The 16,830-nt window shown below is 53.0% G+C and overlaps 7 protein-coding genes across 7 annotated transcripts; 4 read left to right on the top strand and 3 right to left on the bottom strand.

The window, feature by feature from the left end:
* Positions 1 to 673: 673 nt before the first annotated feature.
* On the top strand, positions 674 to 1,009 carry J3458_005743 (uncharacterized protein; the record flags this gene model as incomplete). The annotated part of the gene is made up of 1 exon (XM_066118970.1): positions 674 to 1,009. One exon carries the CDS (start codon positions 674 to 676, stop codon positions 1,007 to 1,009), a length of 336 nt encoding a protein of 111 aa, XP_065976492.1.
* Positions 1,010 to 1,045: 36 nt separating this feature from the next.
* J3458_005742 (uncharacterized protein) lies at positions 1,046 to 2,255 on the top strand (the record flags this gene model as incomplete). Its single annotated transcript, XM_066118969.1, has 2 exons — positions 1,046 to 1,390; positions 1,443 to 2,255. The coding sequence occupies 2 exons, from the start codon at positions 1,046 to 1,048 to the stop codon at positions 2,253 to 2,255; spliced, it is 1,158 nt and encodes a 385-aa protein (XP_065976491.1).
* Positions 2,256 to 3,179: 924 nt separating this feature from the next.
* J3458_005741 (uncharacterized protein) lies at positions 3,180 to 4,683 on the bottom strand (the record flags this gene model as incomplete). The annotated part of the gene is made up of 3 exons (XM_007810729.2): positions 3,180 to 4,036; positions 4,096 to 4,269; positions 4,332 to 4,683. 3 exons carry the CDS (start codon positions 4,681 to 4,683, stop codon positions 3,180 to 3,182), a joined length of 1,383 nt encoding a protein of 460 aa, XP_007808920.2.
* Positions 4,684 to 6,069: 1,386 nt separating this feature from the next.
* prp1_1 (U4/U6 x U5 tri-snRNP complex subunit Prp1) lies at positions 6,070 to 10,649 on the bottom strand. The gene has a single exon (XM_007810731.2). The coding sequence runs from the start codon at positions 10,431 to 10,433 to the stop codon at positions 7,656 to 7,658; it is 2,778 nt and encodes a 925-aa protein (XP_007808922.2). The 5' UTR covers positions 10,434 to 10,649; the 3' UTR covers positions 6,070 to 7,655.
* On the top strand, positions 6,708 to 7,338 carry J3458_005740 (uncharacterized protein; the record flags this gene model as incomplete). Its single annotated transcript, XM_007810730.2, has 3 exons — positions 6,708 to 6,819; positions 6,970 to 7,085; positions 7,165 to 7,338. 3 exons carry the CDS (start codon positions 6,708 to 6,710, stop codon positions 7,336 to 7,338), a joined length of 402 nt encoding a protein of 133 aa, XP_007808921.1.
* Positions 10,650 to 10,735: 86 nt separating the features above from the next.
* On the bottom strand, positions 10,736 to 16,830 carry VAC7_1 (Vacuolar inheritance and morphology protein). The gene is made up of 2 exons (XM_066118968.1): positions 14,430 to 16,830; positions 10,736 to 14,335 (listed from the first exon to the last, which is right to left on the bottom strand). The coding sequence occupies exons 1-2, from the start codon at positions 15,631 to 15,633 to the stop codon at positions 12,921 to 12,923; spliced, it is 2,619 nt and encodes an 872-aa protein (XP_065976490.1). The 5' UTR covers positions 15,634 to 16,830; the 3' UTR covers positions 10,736 to 12,920.
* DIM1_1 (Dimethyladenosine transferase) lies at positions 10,758 to 12,003 on the top strand (the record flags this gene model as incomplete). Its single annotated transcript, XM_007810732.2, has 2 exons — positions 10,758 to 11,177; positions 11,251 to 12,003. 2 exons carry the CDS (start codon positions 10,758 to 10,760, stop codon positions 12,001 to 12,003), a joined length of 1,173 nt encoding a protein of 390 aa, XP_007808923.2.

Raw genomic sequence — 16,830 nt, 5'->3', positions numbered from 1 at the left:
TCATCAATCTTAACATGACTTAGTCTAACTGAACCGGCTGCCCATTTTGGCAATACTCAGACATTCCTTCTTACAAGGTCATCTGTCTCTCAATCGAATAGATAGCCCATCCGAAGCCCCCCCTCTACGAATTCTGTGATCATTACACCATAACCCAAGCTACGCTCTAATTGCCAACGTTGCAACAGTGTTTTTAAATGGTTAGGGTTAGGGTTGGTTTTTTCTTTTTTCATCATCCCTGGTAAATAACGTCAGGGGATAGATTATTGCGGTTCCAATGTCAGCAACGCCAGACTATCGCACCACCAGTGCCATCTATCCTGGTACTCACAATAAAAATGCAGTCCACCGTAGAGTACAAGCCGATCAAACCAGACAGCGGATTCCGTCTCATAACCCTGCAGCCATCCTCGGACTTTTCGAGCCCCGTCAAGTGCGAGCTGCACAACGTCGAGCTTCACAACCACCCGTCCTTTGAGGCCTTGTCCTATGTCTGGGGCCAAACCACAGAAACGCGGCCAATTCAGGTCGGCCACGGCATATTCAACGCAACTAGGAACCTGGAGAGTGCCCTCCGCCACCTCGCCTATCAGACAGGCCGCGTCAAATTTGGGCCGACGCCATCTGCATCGACCAGGCGAACCACGCAGAGAAGAGCAACCACATAGGCTACATGAGCCAGGTCTACCGACGATGCGCCACAGACCTCCTCTGGCTCGGCGAAGATGCCGAGATGCTGCGAGACGCAGCATCCTCCATGGCTCACTTCGGCTCCCTGTTCCGCCCGGAGGACGAGCTGCGCCGGAGATGGCGGGACCTGAGCGACGAGCAGACGCAGACGCTGGAGCGCATGCAGGAGAACCTACGCCATCTGTTCACCAGCCGTGTGGAAACGGGTCTGGATCGTGCAGGAAGTAGCCTTTGCATCCAGCCTTCTTCTCGTGGCAGGGGATGCGACGCTGCCGTGGACGGTGGTGGAGGGCTTCCTCGACGTGGATGTCTACATTGAGAGATACGGTGTCCCCGACGCCTTTCACGGCCCGACATGAGCATCCGGTCCTGGGCAAGCGGAGCGATTGCCTACCCGCAAATCATGTGCCACCAGCGAAGAGTCGTGAGGGACAAGGCCCAGGCCAACGAGCCGTCATCAATGCTGGATGTCCTCTCCCGATTCCGGTACACCGATGCCACTGATCCGCGGGACAAGATATACGCCCTCCTCAGTCTCACGTCGAATAGACTCGGTGTCAAGGCAGACTATAGCCTCTACACAAAGGCCATCTACATCGACTGCGTGAAAAGTAATAGAGCACGATCGGAACCTCGACCTCTTGTGCCAGTCAGCCTGGCAGCTTTACGGCAACGACGGCCGCAGCAGCGACCTGCCATCGTGGACCATAGACTTTGCCCACCCCGGCCAAGCGAGCATACTCTTCGCGCAGAGGTCCATCTTCAACGCTGGCGGCGCCGAGGTGGACTTGCCGCTCTCCATCTCCGAGGGCACGCTGCGGCTCGCGGGCTACAAAGTCGACACCCTATCCCATGTCTCGAGGTATAGTCGGCAAAACCAGCACTCTATGCCCTACCCCCCCGGCGCGAACTATTGTCTGCAGTGGATGCCAGACGACCTCATCCGGGCGGCAATCCGCATCGGCAACTCCTCGCTATACTCGTTTCTCAAGACAAACCACCCGGGCTCGAGTGCCTGCGACGTCTCCAACTTCCCAGCCTTGTTTGAAGCCTTCTGGCGCACCATGATGATGGACGTGAAGCGCTACCCAATGGCTCGCCTCACGAGCTCCGACATCGAGGAGCTGACGCTACGGTTTACGAAATGGATTACCACGCCTCTGGATAGCAACAGAGACATCGACATCGACTTCAGAGTCCAAGACGCCGTGTTTGAGTGGTATACGTGGGATTTCGCCGTGACCAAGTGCGGGAACTACTGCAGGGTCCCGCACGGAACCCAAGACGGCGACTGGATCACGGTGCTGAAGGGCGCGAAGGTGCCGCTTGTCCTGAGGCCCGTCCCATCCGGACATGAAGGTGCAAACGAGGCGAACGGGGACTTCATATTCGTGGGCTCATGCTACGTCCACGGATTCATGGATGGCCAGGTATTTGAAAAGAGCAGGGGGTTTAAAGAACGCACATTCATATCATCTAGCCCTCGATTTACATCCAAGTACGTCAGTGAATCTAGTATAAACGCCTCAAGCAGTTTGGTCATGGCATACTGGCCAAATACCTGAGTAGCTATGAGAGACCAGGCCGGACACAACTGCGGAGAGAAAAAAAAAATACCTTTGCCGCTGGTTGATTACGCCGCGCCTGCAACCATGGAAACGAAATACGAGACAAATTGCTTGGGAAACGGGCAGAAATGAGCGCCGTCCTTGCCCCCCGGCTGCAATGTAATTAACGAGCCGCAGGTAAGAATTTGACCACGGCCCTGACCTTTTGTTGTTATCCAGGGCTTTCTTGCCGATTTGAAAAGTCACATAGCACTTCCAGAGTTATCAATTCTCGAGCGAAATGTGTGAAAAGCATGCGTCGGACGACTTCATGATGCAACAGTTCAGCAGGCTCGTTTTCGAGATTATGTGTTTTACATACCAGAGCAGTACAGTAACACTACGACATCTGCCAGCAGACATAAACCGTAAAACTGTAAAATGTACCCTATTATGATACCACATTGAAGTGGTGCAACTGCCAATTCTCACAATGAGAGCAGCCTTTAATACATGGACCAACCATCTCAACCAAATGGCACCCGCGTCTGTGACGTGACAGCATCCTTGTCCATTAATCATACTGTCAAAATGCAGAGCATGAATTTCATTAGTCTTTTGTATTCCATACACTTTTGAGTATTGCAGTATTCTCAACACCTGCAGTTTCAGCATGATGCAGTTCGTATGCTATGCTCAACCCCAGAAATTGATGTGATGGTGGCAACTCCAAAAACTCCTTCTGCCTCCCAGTCATGCAAAAAGCCGCCAGCACGGGAATGCCCTTTGTCCCCGGACCCCATTTTAAGAAATAATTGGCAGAAAAAGAAACTATCGAGGATGAGGGTATTAAGTATACAAAATAATCTATCCACAAAGAGACAGGATGGAGGATTGAAGTAAGAAATGATGTGACCCCCCCTCTCAATGATATCTTTCGGATCATGGCAACTCGCCCATATTCGGCGCATTCGGCCCGCTTCGATCCAAACCAGGATGTGACTCGTACCAACCCTGATCTTCATCGAGCGACAACCTCAGCTCCCCTCTCTCGGCCATTTTTTTGACGTCACTCCAGTAGGCCAGTTTGCTAACCTCCTCTTCTGCATGTTTGACGGCGGCCTCGAGGGCTTTCTTCCGCTCCAGGAGATTTTTGTCGTCCTTGTTGTCGTTGTCTTCCAGCTTGCGTGCCGTGTCATCGTATTTACGCATCAAATGGGTCAGAAGTTGTCGCCGTGATGCTTGAAAAACAAAAATCGACATGATTTCGTGCATCTCGTCTTGAAGCTGGCTAAGGTCCATTGCATGATCAAGGTAATTTTCGACGGCTTCTCTCTTCTCACGATCGATTCTCGATGACCGCAGAACCGACAGTAACGTTTCTATATTCTCAATCTCCTGGGCCTCTTCCATCTCCTTGATAGATGTGCGTGCTATGCTAGACTTGCTGGGAAGACGGCTACTAGCCACGCTCGCCACAGATCGCCGATTGCTGCTGCGAGAAGACGCGGGTCGAATGGTGAAGTAGTCGGAGTTGAGCAAGTGGCCAGAGGAATCTACATCTGCAGGTCTTCTCCTTGCCCTTTTCCGGATCCAAACTCTCCTTCTAACGAACGAGTTCCACCAACGTGGTTCGTGCCAGGAGAACATTTTCGAAAACGCAAAGGAGTATTCCCAGCCGCCCTCGTCCACGCCTTCTTCATAGTTTATTCGCCACTCTGGCCAAACCCACTCCCATGAGGGATCTGGAACCACTGCGGTGTAAATATTGGTGAGTGATGGTTTATGGTAAGCGTTGGCTTTTCTGCAGTCAGTATTTCCGGCTTCAGGATTGGCATGTGGCCAAAAGGAAACTCACTCCATGCAGGCGGATCAAGACCACCGAGAGCTTTAGATGAAAATAGTGCTATACCACACATAAAACCCCCTCTTTCATTCTCGTACAGAACGTCAATAGCAACTTCCCGAGTTTCGCTTGGCTGCTTGGGCATGATTCGATGTGTGGGATCATGGAATACGTCTGGTGTCGCAGCTGCGAAGGTAGATGGTTAGTCCATGATGGTTGGAGTCCATCATATTGAGAGAGTTATTTACCGTGGACTTCAATTGATGGCTGGGTGGACGGCTGGGGAAGAGAATCCTCAGGACGGAGTCGATTGTCACTCTCCTCCGACACGTCCACCACTACTACACTATTTTGTTGATCATGGATGCCGTTTCTGTTTGCCTGGCTACCTTCAGCCCGGGCTGCCTCATCTTCTTGCCCGCTATCACCCGCTAGCGATACCAATCGAGATGTTGTTGAGCCCCTACGAGTATCAACATCCGACGTCAGTACGGTGTGTGAATCGTCATCCACCCCATCATGGTTGACCAGGGCAATCTCGTGGTCGTAATCGCCTGGTTTCAGACCCGCGACACGGCGAGAGCTCCGAACTTTCACCATTGCGCATCCACGCTTGCGAGCATGACGGATCTAAGTATACGCTGGTGAAGCGCTTACCAAATCCTTGGGTATGGGTATGACGAAAGTATGAGGCTGGGCGGTTCTTCGACTGAGCAAGAGTAAAGGTGTGGCGCCGCCCACTGTTGTGTAAGTGCTCGTCCGTACTGGTTGAACACGCAGACGAGAAGCGATGCCGCCGCCGTGTTCGGATTGCGTCAGTGGAGTACGTTTGCCAGTGGCAAGGGCTTGCGATGTCGAATGTCCAAAACGTCGGCCAGAATCGTCGCACAGAGATCCCAAGGAAAGGGAGGAGAGATTAAAGACTTAAAAATAAAACTGCGGCGTGAAGAAGCAATGAGCAAAGGGTGTTGAATTGATGTCAAGCCAGCAATAGAGAAGGGGAAACAAAAATGTAAGAGGGGAACAGAAAACGTAGAAAAAAGTGAAGTGGGAGGAGACTGAAAGAGCTTGAGAGCAGGAAGCAGGAAAGCTAAAATGTAACGGAGCAACGGTGGCCAGGATTCGCGAGCCAAAACCAAAGGCCAAGCAAGGCGGGTTTCCAGCTTGCTGAGCCACAGTTTAGCCTTGACTTGAACGATGGTCGGATTAAAAAGAGCTTGGCGCCTAAACAAGCCAAAAAAGCTCCATTAAGCTTGAAAGTGGAGATGTGAGGATTATTGTTTCAATGTTTGTTGGCAGGTGGGACTAAGAGTGTGAATGCAGAGTAATGAAAGAAAACGGCAGGAGCAATCTAGCATAAAAACAAATAAAAAGAGGCGTGTCTGCACAGCTCCGCGGAAGCATCACGACAAGTTCATGTTCATTATGGACTGATGATGCATGCACCAGACAGACCGCCACCATTCTAAGCACCAATCAGTAGTAATGTTCGGAAACATCGCCAGCAAAGGATAGTACTACTAGTACCAATGAACAGGGATTGCACGGCTCATCCATGTCGATGCGCGCTCCAAAAATCCAAGATGCAGGTCACCACTGTGGGCCGATTGTACGGAGCAAGGCCGTCGGGAACTGTGTGGGCAAGGACGGGTGTCGCAATGATGTAACGACTTGGGCGACCGAGGTCAGATGTTGTTGCCGTTTCATTCAAGCGCGAAAGAAGAGGCATTGGAGCATTCGCATTCAACACCGTTGGGCCGGTTCGGCGGCGACATAAACCTCTCACGTCCCAACGGAGCCGGCCTTGCGGTACATGCAATGCTGGTTACATCAATGCGTATCCTAACTCCCTCCTCATCTGTGTATAATCGCAGACTGATGCCTCTTGAGCTACCATGTGCATGCGCTCGTCGTCCTCCGCCGATCTATCTTCCCCAGGTCCTGTTTGTCTTGCTGTGTCCTCCCCCCTGCACAACCCCCAGAGCCCAGAGCCAGATTTACGTCATGAACTGCCGTCCAGCCAATCACCACGGCCAAAAGCCACAGCTGCGCCTACCCACTCTCGAATCCAAGCTCAAGCTCGCCCGTCGCGGAAGCGCCATGAGCCCATGATTCGATTGTGCCATCAACATTCGAACATTCAACGCCGTGCCCGCTCAGCAGCAGACGCCTGGAACCATCAACCATCACTCATCATCTCACTGTAGTCGGTCCCCGAGCCCCAAAGCCGCTGGTGCCAGGTGCCTACTCCCGCTATCCGTTCTACAGTCGCTCATGCCGCCTCCAGCCGTTGAGTAACATTAAAGTGACTTCCTCCCACATTCCATCTCCATGCGCCTGCCCTCGCAAACCCGCGTACCCAGCTAGGTAGCTGCCCTCCATCGTTCATGTCATCCCCAAGTATATCTGCAGAAAGCTGTAGCTCCTAGGAACCAAAAACTCCTCCTCCCCTCCAGCTAAAACCGTCAATCCCTCCTCCTCTCCAGCCACCCACCCTCGGGCCAAATCTCTGCCTTTTACTTCCACCTTCCCGCCTCATCGTGAGAAGCTTCAAGTTCCGACCCTTCCATCAGGCTACACACCTCGTCGCTCTCCTCCGCACACCAAGACTACATTCACACACAATGTCCAAATCACGTATGCCTCTTATCCTCGGTCTCGGTGCCGCAGGCGGTGTCGGGTACTACCTATACAATGCAGGCGGCAGCCCCAAAGCCGCTGAGAACAAGTTTGAAAGTATGTTGGTTACCTCATGCTGCAATCGATGGCGCTGCTTCGACACGGCTCAGATACGCTTTGTTACGCAGTGCACTTAGACCGCTGGGAGCCCCAGGAGCAGCAGCAGCGCTTGTAACAAATTCACGACGAGACTAACACATTTCCCAGGTGATGTCCACAGCGCCGCCGCCAAGGTCAAGGACCGTCTGCCTGGTAACAAGCCTGGTGCTGAGAAGAAGCTTGAGGGCTATGGAGCTGAGGCCGGTGCCAAGGTTGACAAGGCTGTATGTATTGTCCTCTCACCTCCTACTTGGACGGCGCAAGAATGCGACTGTACGGCATGGTGAACTGACAAGATTGCAGTGGGCCGAAGCCGACAAAAAGGCCGGAAACATCAAGAGCCAGACTGAATCCTACGTCAAGGACGCCAAGGCTGAGGCCATCAAGGCCGTCGACAAGTTTGACAAGACGGTCGAGGACCGTGCTGCCAAGGCCAAGAGTGGTATTTCGGGATGGTTTGGCGGTGGCAACAAGTAGAGCCATGTCCGTCATACATATTAAGATGCGGCGTTGGTCGGGCCAAGGCCAATGTCAAGGGTTTCCGTTGTAACTAGTAAACGTCATGACATTTTGGGGCTTCGAAATCTAGTTATTACTTCCACGCGCCACTCGTACAATCTGAGCTTGTCACGTTGCCATTGCATTTCTCATCATGCAAACTACCCACATATCCTCGGGCCTGTCATCGCTCTTGATGGCATTTCTCATTAGTAGTAACCTCAATCGAATCACTGACACCCAATCCCTGACACGCCCGCAGTATACAATATAATATAATAATAATACAACCCCCGTCAGGACTCCAGCTCCTCTGCAACCAACTTCAAAATCTCCTCCACCCCCTTTCTGGCATTCCTCGGCTCCTTCGCCACCTTCTCCCAAACCTCCCCATGCCTGGGCTCGCTCAAAACACACTTGCTTACCACCTCCGACCTCTTCTCCTCTGTGCCATGTTGACACAGGAACCGATAGTACCAGGCCCAGCTATCTCCGGAGTCACTATCCAGCACGAGTGCCTTCTCGAACCAGTTTTGCGCCTTCTCCAGCTTTCGATCCGCCCAAAAGATCCTCGCCACGCCTACAAACAGCAACGGGTCATTGTCAACCTTTTTGATGGCTTCCAGACTAAGCGGTTTGCGCTGCGTCCGCGGCTCAAGGTGCCAGATTTGCTCGACCCATAGCAGGCCGCTCTTGGGGATCTCTTGCCGCGCCTTTGCCATGATGGATTTGGCCTGCGACATGTTTCCAGCACGGCGCTCCAGGCGCACGGACTCGCACCAGAGTTGAGGCGATTTGGGAACGGCCAGACGGGCCCTGTCCAGGACAGAGCGGGCCTTGATGATCATGCCGGACTTTTCCTCGAGGCGTGCGTACAAAAGCCAGAGAGGGATGGATTTGGGGACGACCTTGACGCCGGCTGCGTACGCTTCGCGCGCCTGGGCTGTCTTGCCGAGGTCCTCGTAGATCTGGCCCTTGAGCATCCAGAGCTTAGCGGCAGCGGGGAAGAGCTGGAGGGCCTGCAGGACGAGGTCGAGCGCCTTTTCGACTTGGCCCTGTACCCGTTCGAAGACGACGCTCTTCATCCAGACGCGGTCGGTGGGGGCTTGCTCTCGCGCGATTTCAAGCAGTTTGCGCGCCTGCTCTGCGTTGTCGTTCTCGGACTCGAGCTTGACGGCCGCGAGCCATATGTTTTCATTGTTGGGGTTCTTGTTGAATGCGCGCTTCAGGACGAGACGGGCGTTGTCGACTTCGCCTGCTTGCCACTTCTCCTTGGCGAGCATCATCCAGAGGTCCTCACTGGTGGGGCACGCATCCACGGCCTGCTCGAGGACTTCCCAGAGAGACTCCTTGGTGCCGTGGTTACGCTCCAGGTCAGCGGCCGCCATGCGCAGGGTCCTGCTGTTGTAGAAGACGCGGATGGCGTATGCGTAGATGGCTCTGGCGGTGTCGTACTTGCCGCGGTTGATGCTAGATCTCGCGTCCTCCATCCACGTGTCCTTGCGGTCGTCGTCTTCGTCGAGGCCCCAGCCCAGCGTGGCGTGGATGATGTTCTGGCAGGTGAGGATGGCGCCTTCGTCCTCGCACTTCTCTGCCTCTGCGATCCATTCTTCCCGCTTGGGCATGGCGGACTCCTTGGCCAAGACTCTCACTGCCGTCGTCATGACGTTGCCCTTGTTTGCTTGCCCGAGCTGTTCCATTAGGCGTGCGGCGGCGATCCAAATCTCGTAGGACGTGGGCACCGCTTTTCGAGCCCTGTTGAGCACCTTTTGTGCGTTTTCGGGTGACTCAAGGCGTGCTAGGGCGAGCCAGAGGTCGACTGATAGTGGGATCAGTTCCGTAGCCTTTGCCAGCATCAGCTTGGCGTCGTCTTGGTTCTCCTCCAGGTTGACGGCTTCCTTCCAGAGGGCTTCTGATTCCGGGATGTGGTCCAACGCCTGACGGATGACTCTCTTCTTGTTGCTGGGTATGTTTTCCAGCCTCATGGCCTCCACCCACAGTCTCACAGACCGGTTGTTGGCCTCAATGGCTCTCCTGGCGATAATCTTGGCGTTTTGCGAGTCGTGATTAAGTCGAATGTTTTCCAGCCAAGCATCCTCGCTCTTTGGACACTTTTCGCAGCCCTGATCAATCGTTTTCCTCGCCGCCACAATCTTGCCCGCCAACTCTTCCAATCGAGCTGCGGCTATCCAGCCAAGGGCGTTATTTGGATTTGTCTTGACCACTGACTGCAACAGTTCTCGCACTCGGTTGATGTCTCCCACCTGAGCCTGGGCCTCATTCATCTGCATCTTGTTCAGGCTTGTGATGTAGCCTTGGGGATCGATGCTCGTGGAACTGCCATTCGAAGCATCGCCACTCGTTCGGGATGCCTGTTCTAATCTCGATTTGAGCACCCTGTCGCGGGCAGCACCAATCTGCGCAAAGTTGGTCATAGTCCCGTCCACCTTGTCCGTAGCGCTCGACGCGACACCATCATCGGCAACCGTGGTGCTCATCTCGGTAGAATCCCGCGCAGCGGCAAGCACACTATCTGGAACAGCGTAGAATCTCTGCCTCAAAGCCTGCTTGCTTCGCCGATTTTTACCCGTCAAGTCACCAACCTCGGGCAAATTCGCCCATTCTTCGTCCGTGACAGTCTCCAACGCACGTTTCAAATCTGAAAATTGCTGCTGAATCTTGGGGTTCTTGCGCTCGTATTCCTCCTGTTCGGCTTGTTCTCGGGCCTCACGCTGCTTTTTCCTTCTATCCATGCGCTCATCTACCCATTCCCATATGCGGTCGGCTTCTTCATCGTCCTTGTCGTAGATGCCTCCTGAAAACAGACCAACTTCATTATCGGGATCCTGGAATCGCTCGTCATCGTCGTCGTCGTCGTCCTTCTTCTTGCCGTCGGGCGCAAGACCAAGTTGGGCAGCGCGCTTTGCAAGAGCCTCCTTGATTTGGTCTTCGCTGGGACCGTCGCGTGCTGGACCCAAGTCAGATCTTGTTGTGAAGCCCGTAGCACCACGACCGAGACCGGCGACGTAGTTTTCTGGCGCCTTTTGGTTGAGGAAATCGAGTTTGGACGCCATTATATTCTCGTGCGCGTTCTGCGCGGGCAAAAGGGAAAATAAAATACAAAACGCTGCAAAAGATAAATTTGATGAATGAGCCTAGCTGCAGTGCAGGGAAAGCTGCCCGTCGTTCTGAGCATGTGGCAAAAGCATGGGCTACGTGAAAATAAGACAGAGTTTCCCTAAGCCTCGTAGCCCAAATCTTCAACATGGTGAGCCCCGTTTCGCACGCACTCTCACCTTTATCGATAACGCAAGTCCCCAGAAAAAAGTTTACCTGCAACACCAAATCGACACCCGCCCCTCCTCACCGCGAGATCCATCACTGCCACCACCTTGACAATGGGCAAAGTCAAGCATTCGAAGCGAAACGGCGCGCCTTCCGGCCCCTATGACCGGCCGCCCGGCGGCTCAAGCAATTCCGGCGCAAAGTCCAAGAACAATGTCTTCAAGTTCAACACCAATTTCGGCCAGCACATCCTCAAAAACCCCGGTGTGTCCGACGCCATTGTCGAAAAGGCATATTTAAAACCCACGGATACCGTCTTGGAAATCGGTCCCGGAACTGGTAACTTGACAGTACGAATTTTGGAGCGTGCCAAGAAATGTATCTGCGTCGAGTTGGACCCTCGCATGGCGGCAGAAGTGACGAAGCGTGTGCAGGGGACGCCGGAGCAGAGGAAATTGGAGGTTGTATTGGGCGATGTGATTAAGACGGAGTTGCCACAGTTTGATGTTTGCATTTCAAATACTCCATATCAGGTACGTAGCCTGGCCTTCCAAACCCTCCTGCGGGGAGACGGGACGTGAACAGCCGGGCTGAAAATCGTTCAAGATCTCAAGTCCCCTCGTCTTCAAGCTCCTCGCCATGCCCAACCCCCCACGCACGTCCGTCCTTATGTTCCAGCGCGAATTTGCCCTCCGACTAACCGCCCGGCCCGGCGACCCCTTGTACTCGCGCATCTCCGTCAACGCGCAGTTCTGGGCCAAAATCACGCACATCATGAAAGTCGGCAAGAACAACTTCCGCCCTCCGCCACAAGTCGAATCCTCCGTGGTGCGGATTGAGCCAAAAGTGGGCAAAGACAGACCCAATGTAAGCTGGGACGAATGGGACGGCTTGCTGCGTGTATGCTTTGTCAGGAAGAACAAGACCCTGCGGGCAAGTTGGCTGGGCACAAGGGAGGTATTGACCATGGTTGAGAAGAATTACCGGACGTGGTGTGCGATGAATGGCGTCGCTGTGGATGAGACCCTCGTGGAGGGCGGTGACGCAGAAGAGGAAATGGACATGGATGCTGGTGCTGGTGCTGGTGCTGGCCTGGGTGCCGAGGAGGGCGATGGCATGGATGTGGATGATGACGATGCGCCAGATTTCTTCAAGGAGATGAACAGGTCGGCCGGCAATGCGCCCAAAACCAAGAGCAAGCGCAAGAAGACAAAGGTGGCGGAATTGGTTCGGGAAAAGATTCGCAAGGTGCTGGAGGATGTTACCGAGTTAGCTGACAAGCGAGCTGGCAAGTGTGATGAGAATGACTTTTTGCGTCTGTTGTTTGCATTCAACGAGGAGGGAATTCATTTTTCATGATGTGGTCTAGTTTCATTTGGCTGCGGATATGGGATCGGTATCATGACACACATGTCGGAGATTTCGCGTCAATACGCATTTGCAAAACGAGGATATGATTGGCGTTACTGGTCAAGGCGAATCAAAGATGTTATCAAATAAATCGGGTATAATGGTCAACCTTCCTCTCGTTACATCTTCCGTACATATCTACCGAAAAGTGTGTTGATCTTAAAATAGGCCTAGGCATCTTTAATTTCTCATCTGCAGTCCCTTTTTTTTTTTTTGTACGTAGTGATATCTTGAGCAAGTTCCACCTAATCCGCGTCATTCAGTGAGTTACATTACATGTCCTGCCCCCTGCACCAGATTTAACTTCGTCGCATCTCATTTTTGATTGTGTCTGTTGCATCATAAACCGTAATAATTACAAATGTAGTAGTCGCCCTTGCTTTCTATAGCAGCTCAAGTCGTAAAGCAAAACAAAAACCCTTCTACCTCATCCACCCCAAAATAGAAGATAGCATCTCCGCTTCTCGTCACTGTGTATATTTCCACTTCCTTGGTATCACTAGACGCTGGCAATGCCAGATGCTTGCACTTAGTGCTAGCAAGCACAATCATGTTCTTTCATTGCGGGTCAGTACGCTCCTCTCCTCTTCTGGCACAGAGCGTCTGTGACGTAGACATTTCGCCCCATCTATAACCAAAAACGGAGCCTTAGAATAACACAAACTTAAAGCAATTTTATCTCCCAACCTTTGATTAGTCATAATCATGATGCAGTTGGAGAGGTAAATTCCAACGCCAGCGCTTTTTTTCCTTTTCTCATGCAATGCGATTGCGCTCAAAGAAAATGCACGAAACAGATAGGTAGTAACAAAGAAAATTCGGAGTCATGGCAAGCCTCTATACAGTAACACATTACTTGCAGCATGCTATATGCCCAGAATAGTACTGTTCGGCTTGTGCGACGGATCGTTCGCCGAATTTGGCTTCACGGTAGTCCTACCAGATACCGTAGCACTACGGATATGAGCACTCAGTGGTAGGCTATACTTCACCACTCCCTTCACAATCAGGTCAAATTCATTTTGATAGATGTGACCCCATCGTTCAGAGCCGCCGGAAGTGCCATTTCCTGGATTCGAAAGTTGCATCTCTCCTGTCGAAGAAGAAGCGCCTTGATGAAACAAAGAGCCCTCAAAAGTCAGTGGACTGTCAAATTCGGTGATCCGTCCTAATAAAATATTAGGCCTAGAATCGGTGTCATCCCCATCGCCTTCTCCAGGACCTTTCGGTGGATCATTCACCGGGTCATCTCTGGCATGAATCTCATTGGAAGTTCCTGGATATTTCCGCCAGTCTGAATCATTTCCAGCATATTCCGACTTGGCAAAAATCTCCAGATTTGCGTGGTCGATTGTAACCACAACAATATTGGGATTGTGTGCTTTGACAGTTAGATCGAACATCAACACTTGCTCGCTTGTAACAACGTTCTTGATTGACACAATCTCGATGTCCGTCATGGGTTGGGAAGTGGCAAACATAAACCCAATAGCTCCTGTGATGACTAGAAGTAGCATCATTGTCAACACAAGACATGCAGCGAAGCGATTGAGATATGATGACCGCCTTGTATAAGTCTGAGACTCGGCTTGGCGAAGCGTGTGAGGTCCACGTCGTCGCCCGCCTCGTGAAGAACGTGCTGTGCCGAGCAGCGGCGTGCGTTCATCGTCAGCGCCAGTAGTGTCGTCTAAATCGTAACCCGACGACATCTGCATCGCGGAGCGTTTTGGATTCAAATGCCCGCGAGTAGACAGGAATGTCCTCGGGCTTGAAGGATTCGAGGTATTGCGAGAGTTGTTGAGGTTGTTGCTTGAGGAAAATTTTGACTTGGCTGCATTAGGAAACGGAGACTCGTTATCGAATAAAGAAGCGTGGCCATTGCCTGGCTGTCGACCCCATCGACCAATGTGGTGATGATGTCGCACCGTTCCTCTGGCAGATCCCCCAACACTGCGTCCACTGCCCTTGCCGTCTTCATCCCCCGGTGTAAGGCTGTCACTAGCATTTCCATTAAAGGTGTTCACAAACTTCATGCTCTTCTTGGCAACCGGTCCGTGGCTGCTGCCTTCCAGTACACCATAGATGGACCGCAGATTTTGTCGGTCCACTTGACTAGCCATGGAGGTAGCACTGGGCGTCCGGGAATGAAAGCGGCGGTTCGTTCTTTCCGTATTATCTGGCGGATTCGAATCATAAACAAAGGTCTCCTCAGAATCGGAAGTATTGGCCTCATCAACGGCACTAGCTATCTTAGCTTCGAAGTTGTCGGCTTTGGAAGAGGCTACCAGACAATAAAATGTTAGTCCCTGGTGAGGATAAGGCGGTAGTATTGCGTTTGTCTATATTGGTACGATGAGTGAGCCAAAATGTCTTACCTGCCCCCGCACTAACTGCTGGTTGCTTCCTGGCGGTCCTCTTCTTTTCCTTCTTAGGTTTGATGGTTTCCGTGCTTGGCTTGGCTTTTAACGTTGCATTACCCCCTTCCTTCGTAGCCGTCGTGAGCGCTACCTGTGGAATACTTGAGACTGTCTCAGTCTCGACCGTCATACTCTGAGTAGAACCCGTTTCTGGCTTCGATTTGGTTTGCTTTCCCGACATGGCACTAGACTGTCTGGATACCAAGGGTGGAGGGGGGACTGAGCTTGGTCTTCTTGAGTCCGCTCTGATAGTGCCGCTGTCAGCTCCATACTGTTCATTAACAGTGCTCATCTTCGATTTCAAGGCACGGCCCCCATCACTAAGGGCACCGTGCGAGTGGTTGTCGGGAGCTCCAAGCTTCTCCTTGACTTGTTCCAGCAAGGCAGAATCGCTAGGCCGTGCAGGTGAGTTGTTATGGCTCACTTCTTGGACAGTCTCTAACAACCCCCGGGCTGGAGTTCTTACGCCTGAAGGGGCGTGAGAGTCGTCAGTGTCGCTGTCCAAGACTTGCGCTTGCGTATCTGAGACGTGTGGCGATGGACTCGGCCGTTGAATACTGATCACTGGAGCCTCTTGTTCATTACGGCGTGTGGAAGTTGTCGCCCTAGGCCGGCCTAGTTGTGGTGGAGGTGATCGTAGTCGTGGAGACACTGGCCACCGCGGGTTATCCTTCAGGTCCGGGATGGCTGATGGCTTCTGTGGTGTTGGCGCATATATCGGGGTTTCTCTGTTACTGGGACGTAGGTTCGGGGTAGTCATCGATGACAAGGTTCGGGTCGGTGCACCTTGATCTTGGCTACCCTGTCTTAATTGGCGTGTTGGGCTCAATTCTTGATGGCTATTCTTGCGGGACCTGCTCCCGCTTTGCTTAGCAGACGACGTTGTTCCACGAGGTTGTCGAGAAGGCGAACCATCTCTGGAGGCGGCTGGCGATTGCGCAACAGAATTGGCTGCCGATGATTGTTTCGAGGTCTGACTTTCGGTTGTAGAGCTGTTCGGCGGTGGTAATGACGGGCCATTGGGACCAGTTGTGTTGTTGGTCTTGGTGCTGGACGGGCCGGCAGCGGCGGCGGCGGAAGCGGTGCCAGCGATGCCGTCCGCCGCAGCAGAAGACTTCTCCATTATGGTGAGCGAGTCCTGTGGTGTCAGCAGAGTGTGCATGTCCACAGGCGTGGCCACGAAGGATGTCAAAAATGGCGACTAGATGAGTTGGGAAAAGACTGTGTCATCGTGTGTGGCTCGTCATGGACGTAGCACGAGGTCGGATGCCACGGGTGACACGAGGCAAGCTAGGGCACGATGCCCAAAAATGAGATGCGATGTCGGCAGTTGGCTGTTATTGCTGGCAGGAGTGCGCGCGGTGATGGCAAAGACGAAGCGAGATATGGACGGGAGCGTGTTTTGGCCCGCAGGCCAGGCGCCGACTCGTAAGAGTTGAATATTTAAGCCTGGGCGCCAGCGAAAGCGACCGGGATTGGATGGTTAAGCACAACCAATGCAGGATGAACAGCAAATGACGAATGACAGACACACTCGGCCTGGTAGCACTCAGAGTCCAGGCTTAATTAGTGTGCTTGAACCGGGAGGGTGGCAGTTGGCAGATTGACAGGCGGCAACTGCTTAGCCCTGGTGGAAGAGGGCAGAGCCTGGCGGAAGCTGGCAGAAGCTGCTTTGCTAGCATCCGCATGAAGTGGATGATGTCGTCGAGTCCAAGTTGGAGTGCCTGTGGCGGCCGTCTGGCACGCACCGACCACTGGAGCACGTACTCGGAACCTAGGGCAGGCAACCCGGGTACTTGTGGCTCAACGATGCTTGAGCTGGCCGAGGAGTAGGGCGGCCAGGTGCTAGGGTGGCACAGGAGCCAGATGGTCTGGTGCTCAACTGCTCAGCTCCCAGGACCTTGTTCACTAGCCAGCTACAGCGCCCGAGCCTCGTTATTGCGGCGTACAAGTACGTAATAAGCGTGGATGTTGCGCTACGACGCACCTGCAGAGCGTGTCCCAGACAATTAGTCCTGCAGTACCAGGGTCGGCGGGATGGAGGTCCAGCCTTGGAAAGATGGTATTATTGCGATGGCGACGCCTTCGAATGCTGCGTGTAACAAAATCTAACTCGAATGGGCTGAGAAGGAGCGGGACAGGTCGACGGTTTGGCGCAAGAAGTCACATGTGCAGCTTCCGGTCAACTTGGAAAATCATTGATGCTTGAAATCATCCCAGCCTGCTTGTAACTCGAGGCAAGAAGCCGCCTAGTACTCCATGGGCCTGAGCGAGACGTGACTTGACTTGTTGGCCAGGCAAGAGCGGAAACCGTTTCCCTGTTCCAAGAACCAAAACAGGCGAAATGACGGAGGCCAGA

The sequence above is a fragment of the Metarhizium acridum genome (assembly GCF_019434415.1).
Source record: "Metarhizium acridum strain ARSEF 324 chromosome Unknown scaffold_31, whole genome shotgun sequence".
NCBI lineage: Eukaryota > Fungi > Ascomycota > Sordariomycetes > Hypocreales > Clavicipitaceae > Metarhizium > Metarhizium acridum.
The sequence above is the reverse complement of the archived record's forward strand: the minus strand, read 5'-3'. Positions and strand labels throughout refer to the sequence as shown.

What these genes read in the sequence shown, in the direction of transcription:
- prp1_1 (XM_007810731.2), bottom strand. Translation starts at nt 10,433, where the DNA reads ATGGCGTCCAAACTCGATTTCCTCAACCAAAAGGCGCCAGAAAACTAC.
- VAC7_1 (XM_066118968.1), bottom strand. Translation starts at nt 15,633, where the DNA reads ATGCACACTCTGCTGACACCACAGGACTCGCTCACCATAATGGAGAAG. An exon ending in AGCAGTTAGTGCGGGGGCAG is followed by an intron (nt 14,336 to 14,429) that starts GTAAGACATTTT and finishes ATTGTCTGGTAG; the next exon opens with CCTCTTCCAAAGCCGACAAC.